This window comes from Trachemys scripta, chromosome 7, assembly GCF_013100865.1.
Source record: "Trachemys scripta elegans isolate TJP31775 chromosome 7, CAS_Tse_1.0, whole genome shotgun sequence".
NCBI classification, from domain to species: domain Eukaryota; kingdom Metazoa; phylum Chordata; order Testudines; family Emydidae; genus Trachemys; species Trachemys scripta.
Window position 1 is genome coordinate 115,399,516 of NC_048304.1, and position 16,696 is coordinate 115,416,211.

General features: G+C 35.1%; 1 protein-coding gene across 1 annotated transcript in view; it reads right to left on the reverse strand.

Annotated features, from left to right (window-relative positions):
- Positions 1-16,696, reverse strand: part of NHLRC2 (NHL repeat containing 2) — a 61,034-nt gene that overhangs the window by 5,589 nt on the left and 38,749 nt on the right. Inside the window, exons 6-9 of the mRNA XM_034777847.1 lie at positions 7,865-7,964; positions 7,325-7,556; positions 6,742-6,864; positions 525-734 (exon numbers count right to left, since the gene is read on the reverse strand). Coding sequence (XP_034633738.1) covers positions 525-734; positions 6,742-6,864; positions 7,325-7,556; positions 7,865-7,964 — 665 coding nt within the window. The remainder of the gene's footprint in view (positions 1-524; positions 735-6,741; positions 6,865-7,324; positions 7,557-7,864; positions 7,965-16,696) is intronic.

Genomic DNA, 16,696 nt, shown 5'->3' on the forward strand with positions numbered 1-16,696 from the left:
CTAGAAGTCAGAAAGATAACTGCAGAACTACAGATACTGGCAACTGTACATGTAACAATACCACCAAGAGGGTCTCACCAGCCCTTTCTTTTGGGACTTGATCTGGAAGCTGCTGAACAATCTTAACTCATATTAATTCTGTATTAATGTGGTTGTTGATTAGATGATCATCATCTTGCAGGATTGAGCCAACAGAGACTATTTCTTGAGGGCTGAAGTTTCTGTATTCTAACTCTTTCATGCAAGTTTATCAATTTCTTTCTCTATGCACAAGTGTCCTTCCCAAACTCCTAGCAGAGATGGAATATTTATTTTAAGCCTAACAGAATATCCTTAAAGTAGACAGCTTTTCTGTTTGTCAGATTATCACAAATATTATGGGTATACATTTACTGCACTGAATAAATTCATCAACTATGCTATTTTATACCACCCAAAATCACTGTGAGCCGATATAGTAAGAAAAACCTATAGTAGTAATTTACAAAATCTTGTGTCAAAAAGCTTTAGTAAGTTTTACTTGCCATAGAAATAATTTTTGTTTCTAAGTCCAGCACTTTAATTTGATGATTATTTGTGTCAGCAATATAAAGCAGACGGCCATTCTCTTCAACACATAATCCTCCTGGTTCATTGAAAGTCGTCTGCGTAAGGCTGGAACCAACAACATTACTTGCTTCTCCTGTACCTGCCAGTGTAGCACAATTCTTCATTTTGGGATCTACAAACTTAATCTAGGGAAAACAAAATGAAAACTTTGAAAAGTTATCAGAATTATAACAAAATCTTCTGGCTAGTGTTTTCAGGAGACACCAGCAATTTTGGGTACCTTAATTATTGAGTGCCCAACTTGACACCCCATAAAAAAGATAGACTTTCTGAGGGTGGAAGCTTAGCACTTTAAAAATTAAGATACTTTTAGGTGTCTCAGGTTGGATACCTAAAAACTGAGGCACCCAAATTCATTAGTCAGTTTTGAAATTATTGGCCAATTTCCCTTTTCCTGAAAATAAAGCTAGAAATATATATGTAGACATATAAATAGTAAATAAGTTAATCACACTTTTTCTAGAACATGCAACCTAACCAACATTAAAAGTAACCCAACTCATATCTTGCTAATTTAACTACAGTATCAATTTGTAAGTATCTGTGCAAGCACAGGAATTCTAGGAAGTTTATTAATACTAATAATTATTAAATGGATCTCTAATCAATTATCATGAACCTACACATACCTCCACTGTAAAAAGTCACTATGATTCTAAACATACCTTGTGAGCCTTGAGCATACGCAATACTAAAAACTGTTTTAATAATTAGTTTACATGCAGATGGGGATTGTTCATACATGTTGTATTTATTATTGAAAGTTGCAAATGTATATGAAAATTTGATATCTTTGGTTTTATTCCCTCACCCTGTGCCTTTTTCAAATGCCACTTGCTTCTTAGGCCCCAATCCTGCAAAGTTTCTACACATGCTTAAGCTTTACATCATGCAAGTTTTAAATTGAATAGGATTACTGAGAGGTTAAAAACATGCTAAGACTTTACAGGATTGGGGACTTGGACTGTTAGATAGATATAGATACGGTCCTAGCCCTGAAAAATCTAATCTATCTATCTATACACACACACACACATACTTATATAGCACCTAGCACAATAGGGCCTCTGCGTGCTAATGTAATATAAATATTAAACAATAGTAACAATCTGAAAAAAACTGAATAATAAAAAAACTGACTCTTCCTTCCCATTGTATTAGTTTTTCTGCAGCAAAAAATGAAGAACAAGTGACATGCTTCGGTTTGAATGGCAAAGCATTTGAATGTTTGTGTGACAAATGTAGGATGTAATTTAAAAACCTTTTTTTTTTTTTTTTTTAATATTATGGGAGCAGTCAAAGGCCCTAATCAGGAGCTGTGGTAGGAACTATACAAACACACCATCTGTTTTATTTTCATATATTTTGTTTTAATTTAAAATAAATTAGATTAAGAAAAAAAGAAGGACCCCCCTGTGAAGTGAATTAAAGAATTTGTAGGTCAAATACAGTTTAAAAAACAAAAAACCAGAAAACCTTAACTGTAACATAATTCAGCCACCCAAACTGTTTTAATAATTGGTTTAACTGAAATGCATCTTAAACTAAATTTAAATATAGTTCAACTCTGTTCCCAGTCTAGTATGAATGGGTTCTTAGTAGGCCAAGATTAACTGCCGTTATCTCACGCCATCAAAAAAATTAATCGAGATTAAAAATTAATCGATTAATCGCACTTTTAATCAACCTGTTAAACAACAGAATACCAATTGAAATTTATTAAATACATTTGGATGTTTTTCTACATTTTCAAATATATTGATTGAAATTACAACAGTATACAAAGTGTACAGTGCTCACTTTATATTATTTTTATTACAAATATTTGCACTGTAAAAATGATAAATAGTATTTTTCAATTCACCTCATACTAGTACTGCAGTGCAATCTCTTTATTGTGAAAATGCAACTTACAAATGCAGATTGTATTTTTTGTTAAATAACTGAATTCAAAAAACAAAACAGTGTAAAACTTTAGAGCCTACAAGTCCACTCATTCCTCCTTCTTGTTCAGCCAATCACTAAGACAAGTTTGTTTACATTTACAGGACATAATGCTGCCCGCTTCTTATTTACAATGTCACCTGAAAGTGAAAACAGGTGTTTGCATGGCACTTTTGTAGTCTGCACTGCAAGGTATTTACGTGCCAGATATGCTAAACATTCAAATGGCCCTTCATGCTTTGGCCACCATTCCAGAGGACATGGTTCCATGCTGATGATGCTCATTTGAAAAAAGAAAAGTGTTAATTACATTTGTGACTGAACTCCTTGGGGGAGAATTGTATGTCTTCTGCTCTGTTTTACTCACATTCTGCCATATATTTCATGTTATAGCAGCCTCAGATGACGACCCAGCACAAGTTGTTCATTTTAAGAACACTTTCACTGAAGATTTGACAAAACGCAAAGAAGGTACCAATGTAAAATTTCTAAAGATAGCTACAGCACTTGACCCAAAGTTTAAGAATCTGAAGTGCCTTCCAAAATCTGAGAGGGATGAGGTGTGGAGCATGCTTTCAGAAGTCTTAAAAGAGTAACACTCTGATGCGAAAACTACAGAACTGAACCACCAAAAAATAAAATTAACTTCTGCTGGTGGCATCTGACTCAGATGATGAAAACGAATGTGAATCAGATTGTTATTGAGCAGAACCAGTCATCAGCATAGGCGCATGTCCTCTGGAAGGGTGGTTGAAGCATGAAGGCACATATGAATCTTTAGCACATCTGGCATGTAAATATCTTGGACGCCAGCCACAACAGTGCCATGCGAACGAACACCTGTTGTCACTTCCAGGTGACACTGTAAACAAGAAGCAGGCAGCATTATCTCCTGCAAATGTAAACAAACTTGGTTGTCAGAGTGATTGGCTGAACAAGAAGTAGGACTGACTGGACTTGTAGGCTCTAAAGTTTTACATTATTTTATTTTTGAGTGTAGTTTTTTTTTTTAATATAATTCTACATTTGTAAGTTCAACTTTCATGATAAAGAGACTGCACTACAGTACTTGTATTAGGTGACCTGTAAAATACTATTTCTTTTGTTTTTTACAGTGCAAATATTTGTAATCAAATATAAATATAAAGTGAGCACTGTACACTTTGTATTCTGTGTTGTAATTGAAATAAATATATTTGAAAATGTAGAAAACACCCAAAAATATTTAAATAAATGGTATTCTATTATTCTTTAACAGTGCGATTAGATTAGTCATGATTAATTTGTTTAATTGCTTGACAGCCCTAGTTCTTAGCAACATGAAAAATAAAAGAAAGCAGAAGGAAGAGACTGAAAGCCATGACTAAAAAACAATGAATGCTAATACTACATCTGTAATTCATAACGTTCGGTATTTAATTTTTGTTGCTATTTTTATTTTCTTTTTTAATTTACAGCACTGACTTAATCATATTGCGTAATTTTAAACAGACCCTCAGTAAATATTTAAAAAACATTAAAATAATGGAATCATAGAATAATCTATTTAACAGCAAAATAAGCAGTAAATACCATTTCAGTCTTGCAGATAATTAAGATGTAGGATAATAAAAATTATACAAACGTATCACTTCAAACAATCATCTGTAGTTTCATTATCACAATTGGAAATGAAAAAGTCACTTTCTTGAAAATTTATGTGCTGGGTACCAGAACTCACTGGTTAAAAGGCATTTTATCTAATTCTATGTAAAATAGGGGAAGGGAGAAAGATTGACTGAGCTTATTTAATCACAGGGTTGTCAAGTCCCTTCAAACTTTCAGCTTTTCAATAGGAGCCTGGGGAACTAGTTGTTTCCCTTCCTAAAGCATGATTTTAGCTATTTGTTACTGAAAGATTTATGCCAGAATTCAAAGAAATTAGTCTCGAGTGAACTAAATACATGTCCTAAATGTAGAAAACAAGAAAACAGTCAGCTATGAAGTAGAGTACAGGGCTACAGTTCTAGTTCATGGGTCGGCAAAGTAAACTACAAGAGAGATGTTTGAGTGGGTTATGTAATCACCAGAATCCAAGGATGGAATTACTGCCTCATAATTCAAAATCTGGTGGGTATTTATATTGTTTTTAATACATGTCCCAACTGCTTCTTTCTTCTGTTAACCTCTCATGCTTCCCTGCTGGATGACTTCCCTTCTTTTGGTCTTCATTCAGTGCTCTCTCTCATCATTTAGGTATTTCTAAGACATCTATCAATGTGGTCTCTACATCTGTATGTTGCTGAATGGCATGTTTCGGATAACATATAAAAACGAAGCCTGCCAAATTGCTTTGCTCCTGGCTCTTGCACAGTTTTTAAAAGAACAAATAAATTAAATTTTGTTTTAAAGTACTGAAGAAAAATACACACCAAATATTTACTTTTCTATTTTTTTAAGAAAAGAGTCTTTTACTTAAATATCTACCACTGCAAACGAGAGAATTATTGAGTAACATTAGGTACTTAACTCTTCAGTTTAAGTGAAAAAACTAACAAAAAACCCATATAATTTCAGGAATAATTGATTACTATCTAGGATTATTTTATTATGACATACTAAGAATAAATAACCTTAACATGCTTTAAGCAAACTCAGGATTAAAGGCACATCAGGAAAATAATTACTGGATTCAGCATTTTTTGCTAACTTGAGTAACATTTTGCTACTCTTAAATTGTCATTTTTTTATTTAAGGGTACAACTGTTCATGCTAAACAATTGTATGCAGTGTTGTTGTAGCCGTCTTGGTACCAGGATATTAGAGAGACAAGGTGGGTGAGGTAACATCTCTCATTGGACCAACGTCTGTTGGTGTGTAAACTTGAAAGCTGGTCTCTCTCACCAACAGACGTTGGTCCAATAAAAGATATTACCTCTCAACTTGTCTTTTATGCAAAACAATGTAATTATTAAAAATTATAACCACAGAGGAAGATTTTTTGATAAAAGTTTTCTGCTCTTGTACGTAAAAAAAAAAAATTCTGATTCCATTAGAAATTTAAATGAGAATTGGATAATTTCATGAAATTTTTTTCCAAAATATAATCCAATGCAGCAGTTAAAAAAATCTAAGCCTTCTACCAAAGACAATTCCTTTGTTTTATATATCAAATACTATAGCTTCAAAAATCTTCTAACAAGCATTCAATCACTTGAAATCTAAACATTAAGGCAGTTTATACACTGGATGAAATCCTTGCCCTACTGAAGTCAATAGCAAAACATCCACTGACTTCACTAAGACCAGGATTTCACCCTCTATTCATAGAGTCTAACCCTTCTTGAAAGAGATTTAGGGTTAGTCTATAGTAGAAGAGGTTTGTTGGTATAGCTATGCTGGCAAACCATCGTATAGACACAGGTTATACCATAAAAAAGTGCTCTCGACAATACAGTTTGTAATGATTCCCTGAGCAAAATAAGCTATACAAACAAAAGCGCTTTTATGCCAGTAAAACTGTGTCTACATCAGGATTTTGCCAGTACAGAAAAGTTTCGGGAAGGGTGGAGAATCACAACTCTAACCAACACAGAGTTGTGTAGATCTGGCCAGGGTAAATAATTTGTTTTAGATGAGTAAATAATCTAATCAATGCAGAATTACAACACTCACAGAAATAGGGATATAAAACATCTACACATCAAAATCTTTATCTCACCTCATGACTAGCCCATGAGAGTAACCACCAACCCCTTCCATCTCTCAAAGATATGGGAGGCTATATGGATGACTGCATACTCCCTTTCCAAATTGCTCAAAGCTAAAAAGACCTCTGGTGGCTGTGACCAAGCATTCTGAATTGCTCTGCTCTTGTTTTGTACCTTTTTGTGTTAATAAAACCAGCCCTGAGGAAAGGGCCTTGGACTGAACTGTTGTTTGGAGCTTTATTTTACCTTCCCCGGCCGGTATATCTGCCCGTCAGTACACATGTCTAGACACACAGTAAACCAGGTGACCAGATAAAAGTCCAAGATCAAAAACAAGGAAAAAAAAAAAAGTATGTAATTTACTTCCTTAGGTATACAAAATACAATTTTATGTTACTGAACCATAGAGACACGCTTTTCTGATGCTATCTGACTCTGATGGTGGTGGTGAAATGAGTTACATAAATACGGTTTTGCATTATATATTACACTGACTTACCTTATGATTATAGGAATCTGCTACATAAAGCAGTTTCCTTTTCTTGTCCCAAGTTACTCCAAGGGGGTGCTGCAGCTTTGCATTTATTCCTGCTTCATCAACATCACCAAAGGCAAACAAATTCTAAAAGAGTGCATTAATTAAATTTGTACAATTAGTTGGTTATGCAATGTTGACATAAGGCAGTAGACAGTGCAAATCACTGTAATTAAATGGAAATTAACTGGCTATTTTTAAAAAAATGCACTCATGGGAAATGGAGCACTTAGGGGACTGGGTATAGATGTGGAGCCTTTGCATTCTAGGCCACCAATGTGAATCCAGGCCATTTCAATAGCAATCAAAAGTCACTGCCACACATGATTATTCAGTGGATTTTGTGAATGAGTTGGTCCGTCCAGTTCTTGTTGACCAACAATCTGCATTACAAAACTTGTGCTGGCACACTAAACAGTGAAATTAAGAAATGAAAGAGCCTGGAGACAGAACTACCCTGTGGCCCTAAGTGGTTCCTCCAGATCAGGCTTGAGGAATATTGGTAGGGTGGTGCAGGGAAGATTGAAGTTGTGTGTTAGTCTATTACCAGTGGATCTCTCTCTCCTCCTACAAGATGTTTCACTGCTCCATCTTTCAGTGAGATTGTTCGCACGGTGCTGCTCTCACTGTCTGCTACAAAAATACAGTTCCAGGGTTCTTCAGAAGCCAGAGAAAGACCTGAAGGCTGGGCAAAGGCTGCCTTATGGGGGTATGCATTGTTTCGGTTCTCTTCATTCCCACTCCCAGCAAATCGAAGGCAGGTTCCTTTCTTTAAATCACTAAAGAAAAAACAAGTGCCCAGGTTCAAAGACAAATCTGAAATAGTTCAGATAGAACTATATAGTTTCTGTTTGGTAAATATAAGTTACCAAAATAACGGTATTTGAACTGCTTTTATTTTAACTTGTATTTCACCTTGGTTTATAATTAATACTTAAATGATTTAGCATAATGCAAAATAAAACAACATTTAATTATATATATTTATAAGTGTTTTCCAAGAGGATAAGTCTCCTTGAAGTTTTAAGGCTCTTGTTCATCAATAGCTAAATAGCTGTTTCTAATATCTATCATTATAGTGGCGTACCTTCCTTTTGGGAGTTTTCCGCATTCCAACATGAGCGCCCAGATTTGATGAGTACCTGCCATGGCTATCCATAGAACATCATCTTCATGGGTCCCTGAAACTTTACCAAACATGAGTATAAATATCATAGAATGGACCTCAGGCAATATTTGCAAAAAGGAAGTACCTTGGTCATGAAAAAAAGTGAATTACTTTCAGTTACTTAGCCGTTATTCTTCTGTAGCTTTACTAGGGGAGAAAAAGTTGTACCTTTTAATCTTTGTTGAAGATACCACTTCTACTAGGGAATGAAGTCAGCAGTCATTCTGATAGTGGATATGCATTTTACTCAGTGTCCCAAAAATGATACTGAATAACAAACCAGATAATGGCAAAGACATTGAAGAGCTGAGCTAGTGAGAAAATTGGAAGTGATCACTGAACGCTGCTTTTTGCAGGATTTAGGAGATAAACAGTAAAGAGATACAGCCTCTCACTTAGATTTTACAGCTAAACTAAATGAACAAATAATGAATATAAAATATAAGGCCCCAATCTTGCAAATATGCACAACCTTAAGTTTACTACCATGAGCAGTCTCACTGAAATGAATGGGATCACTCATAGTAGTCAAGGATCAGAGCCAACTGAACTTGGTGCTTTCGGAAGTGCAGATCAATACTGGAGACTGAAATTTGCTATTTTTTCCAAAAGCAGGTCTGGCAAACACAGCCACTGCCCACATTTCCACCCCACTCCCATACCGCTCTGCTAATATGCCTCAGTCCCCACTTACATAATAAGACAAACTTGCTGTTGAGATAAGTGGTTCTTAATTTCCTAATTTTTTAAAACTTGCTTTTACAAAAGGTATATTGTGCCTATCATTTTGCCAAATATTTATATACTATAAAGCTACTGATTATCAACACATTTATAAAATTAGACACAAAATTTGCTCAGCTGTTATTTATTTTCCAGTAAAATATGACAAAGATTTAAAGATTAGATTAAATGGATGCACCTCATTTTACAACATATTACATTTCCACCATTAAATCAACACAATGAACGGATTATAAATGCGAGCCATCAAAGGCCTAGAGGAACAGATAAAGAAAAGTACTATCTAAACGCACGTTTCTGTACAAAAAGAACAAAACTGAAAGGACAAAAATTGACCAATATAAGGAATACTGCATTAAAGCACACAATCTATCATCTTCCTAATAAAAGCACTAATCTGCATTGCACATACCTGTCATATATAGCCACATATTGCACTAAGAATTTTTGTTTTTCAAAATCAGTTAGCTATTAAAACATTGCAAATCACACTGATTAACAGACCTTCAAAAGAGCTGAAAAAAACCATTAAATCAAATACCGGAATTCTTACATTTAAAATTTTTTTAAATTAATTTCAAAGCTCATAATCACTAACACGAACTCACAAATATCCAGTAACTTTGGGTTCCCTAGCTCTGCTCTTGCAGGCATGTTAATAGGGCAACCAGACATTTAGATTCTCTAACTTCAAATTTAAATAATTTATTACCTATATTTCAAATTGCATTGCAGAAAAGTTACATGTCCTAAATTCGGAGAGTTAGACCAGATCAACCTTCCCAAAACAAAACCAACCCAAGAAATCTAGACAATATTTTAAGCCTGCCTGTCACACCTGGAACACCAAATTGTCCTTCCAACTCCAAACCCACTTTTTCATTAAAGGAGAAACTTCCATGTGGCTGGGATTACAGTTGCAACATCAGGGGAGAAAAAATTCTGTATTTTTCCAACTTCAAAAACTGTGTTCTGACACTGGTGAGCCATCCTAAGAATATTCCTGGCCTATACCAAAACCAAAAAAGTAATGCACTCTTAATGCCTTTCCTCTGCTGGGATCAAGATACGAGTTTCCAAGACTTTGATCAAAGAGAACGCCACTGAATCTCTCCTGCTCCTCCACATACTCAGCATTTTTATTCAAACAAAAGTTCCAGAAATAAAGTTAACATTCACATCATCTATAAGCTGTTGGTGAGTGGGAAGATCTGCCGAAGAGTTCAAAAACCCAATTATAAACATGTTATAACTCACCAGGGGGTACACCAAAGCACAGAGTATTCTTAAGAGAAGTCTGCCTCTGCCATCATCTTTGATCATAGCTTGTTTTTGAGAGTCTTATTTCCTAATTTCTAGTTTCAAGTGGAAGAGGAATATATTGTAATTACTGTAGCATATGAAGGCATCTTAAAAGTAATTTCTACCACTGTTCTATCTAGATCAGTTAACCAGTTGAGAGAGAGAACACAGTCAACACTGAGCAGCCACTATATCATTTAAAAAGCCGGGCTGCTGCATAATATAACTTCCAATGTCTATTTTTGCCCTATAATATTTTAATGAGACTGTTGTATGGACAAGTGTACTGTGGCAAGTGGGAATGATTTCTAATAACTAGAGTCAAATTTGGTAGACAGATCTCACAGGTTCTTTTCACCTAGCTCTGTAAGTGAATTATTGGGATGCCTTAACACCACTGTACTTCAGTTTCTCCATCTGAAAAATGTGTCAGAGTCGATGTAAAACAATTACAGTTTGTGAAGGGCTTAGAGAAGGTGCTTTGTAAAGTGCCACATGCCATTAGTAAACAGTACATATGCAATTTTACATTTAGCTCTTGAACCACATTTTAAGTGTCTGATCACAGGCTCTAGAGAATACAGCAGGCAGCAATGATTTAGAGTCATATAGTCTGTTTATATAGCGCGAGATTTCTGGCTTTGGCACAAGCCTTGTGTATGGGGTGGCATGTAGCTCTGCCACCACAGGAGCAGCACAAGGAACAAATTAGGCCTCTAGGGAAGGTTATAATTGGCTGCTGGCTACACCCCCAACACTAGCTCTGCTGTACTGGCTCGTGAATTGATGATGGAGCAAAGGCTCCACCTCTTTCCACTCTCCTCCTCCAGTGTGCATGGGGGAAATATCAGATACCGAATATCCACTTCCTACTGCATACTTAGATCCGTGGTCCAGAGAACCTACATGAAGTTGTAAGGGGTTCTTACTCCCCCAGCCCCAGCCCCTGTTCCCTCACATATGGGCTTGTAGTCCAAGTCACAATCTATCCAATAGAAACTGGAAAATATCTAAATCACTGTTCTCACTAATAAAGCAAGGAGAAGACAGGACAAAGGAAAATATATTTTTTGTATTAAGGACAGCAATTATGCAGCACACAGTATATATATTTTAATTCTTGTTTGTTTTATTTGGTATATTTAGTTAATACCTGTGTAGTAAATCTTTAAACCAGTAGATACATTCCTTAACCTTCCTCAAAGGAGTTTTTCCACAATAATCTGTAAACAGCATTTAAAAAAAATTCTATATTGTGTACTATCTTCAGTTAGAAAACAGAGAGTGCATCCTGGTGGCCACTACTAGAAACTTAGCTTTGGTCTTTTGTACTGGAACAAACTTGTGAGCATACAAATAATCAGCTTGACTAGTACTTTTCATTATTTCCTTTGTCACTATTTAGTGTGTGCATTTTTAAAGGGGAGCTTTCCCTCACAGCCTATCTTCTTTTGATAGATCCGACTGGTAAAGATATAACCTTGCACTTGAGACATCAATCTTAATCTATAGTAGCTATATTTGTTCAAGAGAAATGTATTTAAAATTGAAATAAAATTTAATCAAACAGAAATTTAAATATGCCGTCATCTTCTGATCACGTGCAGAACGCCAACACCACACAAACATGAATAAGTATTCACACTTTCCCCCATCATAATTCCGAGTTACTCACTCTAAATAGAATATATTAGGTTGATCAAAGGCTTCAACACAATTAACAAAAATTACATTCCAGTTTTCAGGATATACATATTAATTCCATGGGGGATATCATCTCCTAATTACTTTCTACCTGGAAAGAAGTCAAATGGGATATGGTCAATTCTTGTAATTTGTCAATCTGATACATTGAAGGATTTTAAATACCTTTTGGAAAGACAATCAAAATTGTTACCTCTTCTTTTCTATTTTAAAATTAATTGGAAATTTGATACATTTGGAGTCCAGCACAGATAATCCATTAATAATCACTACGCTGTATTCCAGCCTCAAAATGAAAGAAAATATACTATCAGCTCACCTGAGATTCTCTAAGGAAATATGCTATAGAAATGTGTATTAGCTGCTTAACTTCACAGCAATTTTATATGTTACTATCCTAATACATTATGGTCTAAAGTTTCAAAAGTGAGTCACAATTTTGGTACCTGAAGTTTTGTATTGACAATCATTAGTCACTTTTGAAAATTTAGGATTTTATCATACATTCATATGTGCAATTTACTCTGAAGGATCTCAAAGTATTTTATAAATTATTCAATATCCACTTCATCCATCCAATGAAATACAGCATGCTTTGAGGTGGAAAGTAGCAGCTGTTTCAACATAAAATAGCAACACAACTGAAACTGTTTAGAGAAGCAGATGAAGTCACAAGTTCTCAGTACCTGTAACTTACATCTCAAATGAAACACAGGATCTCCAGAAGCACAGAGTGGCACTGGTTCAAAACCAGCTAAGAGGAAAGAATGCACACAATTACATATAGTATACCTTTACTTAATGTTTTAAGGCTATTCACATGAGCAAAGCTATGCACATGATGAAACATTAGCACAAAAGCACCTATATCACCCATAAGCGCCTTAAGTTTTCCTTGGCGCTAACATCACTGGCTAAGCCTGATTCTGCTTAGCTATCAAGACCTGAAAAAAAACGCAGCACCAAGTGCCATAGCTAAAAGCAGAAATGCAAAAGTTGCATCTTTACCTAGAAAAAAAATACCCTGCTAGGTGACAATACACACTCAGATTACCATTTCAAATGTCCTAAGTGAACTAAACATTTAAGTGAGCATATGAACAACAACTGGGACAACACCATAAAGAACTTTATGAAAAAGAGGAAAAAAATCAAGGTAAAAAAAATGAGGTGTTGAAGTCATAGACTTCAGATGTATTCTTGCAGCAAGACAGAGAGTGGTGATTACAAGATTACAGCATGATGCTTGGGAATTCTGAGTATGCCAAGATGCTCTACCAAAATCAGAATGTGGGGTAGGATTTTTAAAAGCACTCAGGATTTCAAAAGCTCCCACAGATTTCAGTGAAAGCAGTTAGGCCAACACTGACAGCTTATGAAAATCCAACCTATAAAGTCTAATTCTAATATTGTTCAAATATAGGCATTTCTACTCAATGAAAATTAAACGTTGAAAGGTGGTGTAAAGATAATAAAATCTAAACTTTCTTTTCAAATTATGTGCCTGTAAAGCCCACTAAATGTGTTGCAGAGAAACAAAGAATCAGTATTTATTTGAAGTTTTATTAAATATATGAAATATTGGTACAGAGAAATGTCCTTCTCTCCCCAAAGAATGGAGACAGAAGAACTATGAAAAATACTCAACAACTGTAGTCATGCAAGTCAGGCAGTTCTTCCTCGGACAACTATTAGATGAACAACAACAACAAAAGGAAACAGATATGGCAACAGAACAGATGTTTGGATTATGAAAAACAAGAAAAGATCTCTAATCTCAAAATTATCATAGAAAAGCAAAACAATTAACATCAGTCGTAGCATATCCGTGGGTATTTTTAAAAGTAAGTCACTTAGTTTGTTATACAGTGCTCTGACAGATATATTACAAAAGTTTACTCTTCTTACACGAATGACAAAAAGTGTTCTACTTTAAAAAGGAAGCAATTTAGAAAAAACAGCAAAACCAGGAGAGTACATAGAAAGAAGACAAAAGCAGGGAGGAAACCAAATGCTGAACTAGACTTTACTCTCACTGCAGTTAATGTGATAATACCAAGTACTCTTTATAATCCTTGTATGGTGAGGATTTATTTATTTTCAAAGGCTTTATTATAAAATAATTACCCAATAAAAAGAACAAAGTAATTCTTTTACGTTTACACAATTAAACACTACATTCCAATCTATCTTGGAAGGTCTTTTAAATCCAATGTAGTTTCTCCTTATTTGGGAATGCACAGTTTTATCTCTAGTGCTGCTTGTAATATCAAAGTAGAAGTTTTTCTTGTTAATGTGATATACTTGTATTATAAAGATTCACTAACAAATTATAGCTTTTGATGCATTATTTCATGAGACAGCATTTGTTTTGCAAAGGAAGAAAATTATACCAACACAGTTTCAAATTGCACTTTTCTCCAAGTAGATCTCCACTTTACTTCTGGAGTTTCTGGGATCGCCCATTAACCTCTCCTCTATATCCTTACTGTTAAGGTCTATGGCCCTGATCTTGCAAACATTCACGAACATACATACTTAACCTTAAGCATGTGCTACTATTGACTAAATCACTTAGTAAAGTTAAGCACATGAATAAGTGATTGCTGGATTGGGGCCTGTGTCATAACCACATTTTTTTCAGCAAGGAGGACTGGAAAGGATTTACTTTATAACTAGTAAACAACAATCTCTGTCAGAAAGGATCACATTCCCAGGATTGCAGCAAATTTCCAGCCTCCACTGTCCTGGGACTGCATGCCTACTTCCAGTCTGGAGATAAAGAGGCTGGGAATCAAAGCCACGTCTCTTGGATGGAAGCACTAACATTTCCTAACTAGACTGAAGATTGAAAATATTTTCCCCATCTACTAATTTTATCTTTTTTGAAAAACAGAGTAGAAATCTGTCAGTACGCACATCCCTTGCCAACCTATGAGGCAAGAAAGAATAACTTTCATGCAGCAGATCACACTCATGTTTAAGTATATGTAGATAGGAACCACGGGTGAAATCATGGCCCCACTGAAGTCACTGGGAGTTTGGCTGTTAACTTCAATAGGGCCAGGATTTCACCCAACACCTACAAATGACTGGATTATCTCACTGAAGAAAAAAAAAAATAGTCCTTAGATCATCCCTCAGCCTGATTCAGATCCAGAGAGAGTAAATCCAAGAAAGATGGTCACAGCTTGAGACTGTACCATTATGAGTAGGTGGGGATTTTGTCCTTTTTGATTTTTTCTTCCCAGTATTTTAGGGGAGTTAAAATTCCTGTGCTTTTTTTGCATGATAAAACAGCTATATCATGTTTTATCATGCAAAAAACATCTCTCTGTGTGAAACAGCACAGTTCTTGGAGTGTTCTTTGTTAGTTAACTGCAGCTGCAGAAAGAGCACAAAGCCTTGCTACATGTACAAAATACAATTCCTTTTCTTAAAGTTCATGGCAACGTATGGTCACATAGGTGCACATGGCCCGCTGGAGGGGAAAAAAATTAAGACAAATCCTTGACTTGATGAACTTTCAATCAAAGTTAGACATAAAACAGCAAGGAATGTCAAACAAGGGCTGCAGAAGGGACCAGTGAGGATGAAGATTACAACAGGAACAAATAATGCAATATTAAATTTTCACTAAAATCTTTACCAGCATAACCAAAGTGCATTAAAAAACAAAACAGAAACCTAACATTGCTTCCTAAAACGTGGAAAGGGTGAAGAGCAGAATCCTTGATTAAGCCCACTATTAACATCAATATGCAGTAGGGTGACCAGATGTCCCGATTTAAATACCTTTAGGAAAGACAAAATGTCACCCTAATATGCAGATCTAGCTTAACACTTCAGTGCTCTGATATTACAGTGATAGGTACTATAGAAAAATCAAAGATAGGCAGCTAAGCAATCTTACATATCTTGTTTGATACTATTTTAAAAATGTATTAAAATTATTGAGCAGCAATAATGGTGATTTTCCCCTTAAACTAGATAGTTAGTATTCCAAAGAACTTTTATCATCGAAGTAGAACAACAGAAGATGATTTAAAATCTCTTTAGGAGTTGCCAAGCATGTTTATTTTTGGCAGCTATGCATCTGGCATTCACAGTACAGAACAGTGCTTAGGAATCTAATTCACAATCAATTTATTAATGCCCACTGTTTAGGTTTTCTAATCACAGTCTGAATATGATTAACAGAACAAAGTTACTGACTGTGGAAAACAGAATATGCAATCATCATCACATGTACAAATATTATAATATTTTACAAAGTACATTGTGAAATTTGCAGATTGGGAAATATTAAATTTACCTTCTGATATGCTGAAAACTTTGCTAGAACCAATGTTTCATTTTACTATCAGAAACGATCATAAGCATCCGCTTTGTCAAAATTCAGAGAAGTCTAAATTATTAGAAATTACAGCTGTCGAATTAAGTTTTATAAGTTTGTCACTGGAAATTCGCCTTTACAGTTCATTACACTCTATGGAATGAAGTGTTTCCTTGTTATTTCTGGTTTCAGAGTAGCAGCCGTGTTAGTCTGTATCCGCAAAAAGAACAGGAGTACTTGTGGCACCTTAGAGACTAACAAATTTATTAGAGCATAAGCTTTCGTGGACTACAGCCCACTTCTTCGGATGCATATGCATCTAATAAATTTGTTAGTCTCTAAGGTGCCACAAGTACTCCTGTTCTTGTTATTTCTGTTCAAAAGATCTTTTTTTCTAGTAAAAGGCAGTTTTGTAATATTAAAACACCTATTTTTTTCTTGTAACATATTTCTATTATGTACATATAAATTATTAATGGAACCTAAGGTATTTTAATAACCCCTTAAACACCAATTTTATCCCCTAAACACCACTCTTTTGGCTTGATAAAGGACAGTAAATAGAAGTTAATAGCTTAAATTGATTGCTGTGCAGTTGTTACGAAGCATGCCAGAGTAGCTGACTACTTGACCACACAAAACTTTATCAACTCTGTGCCAAGTCT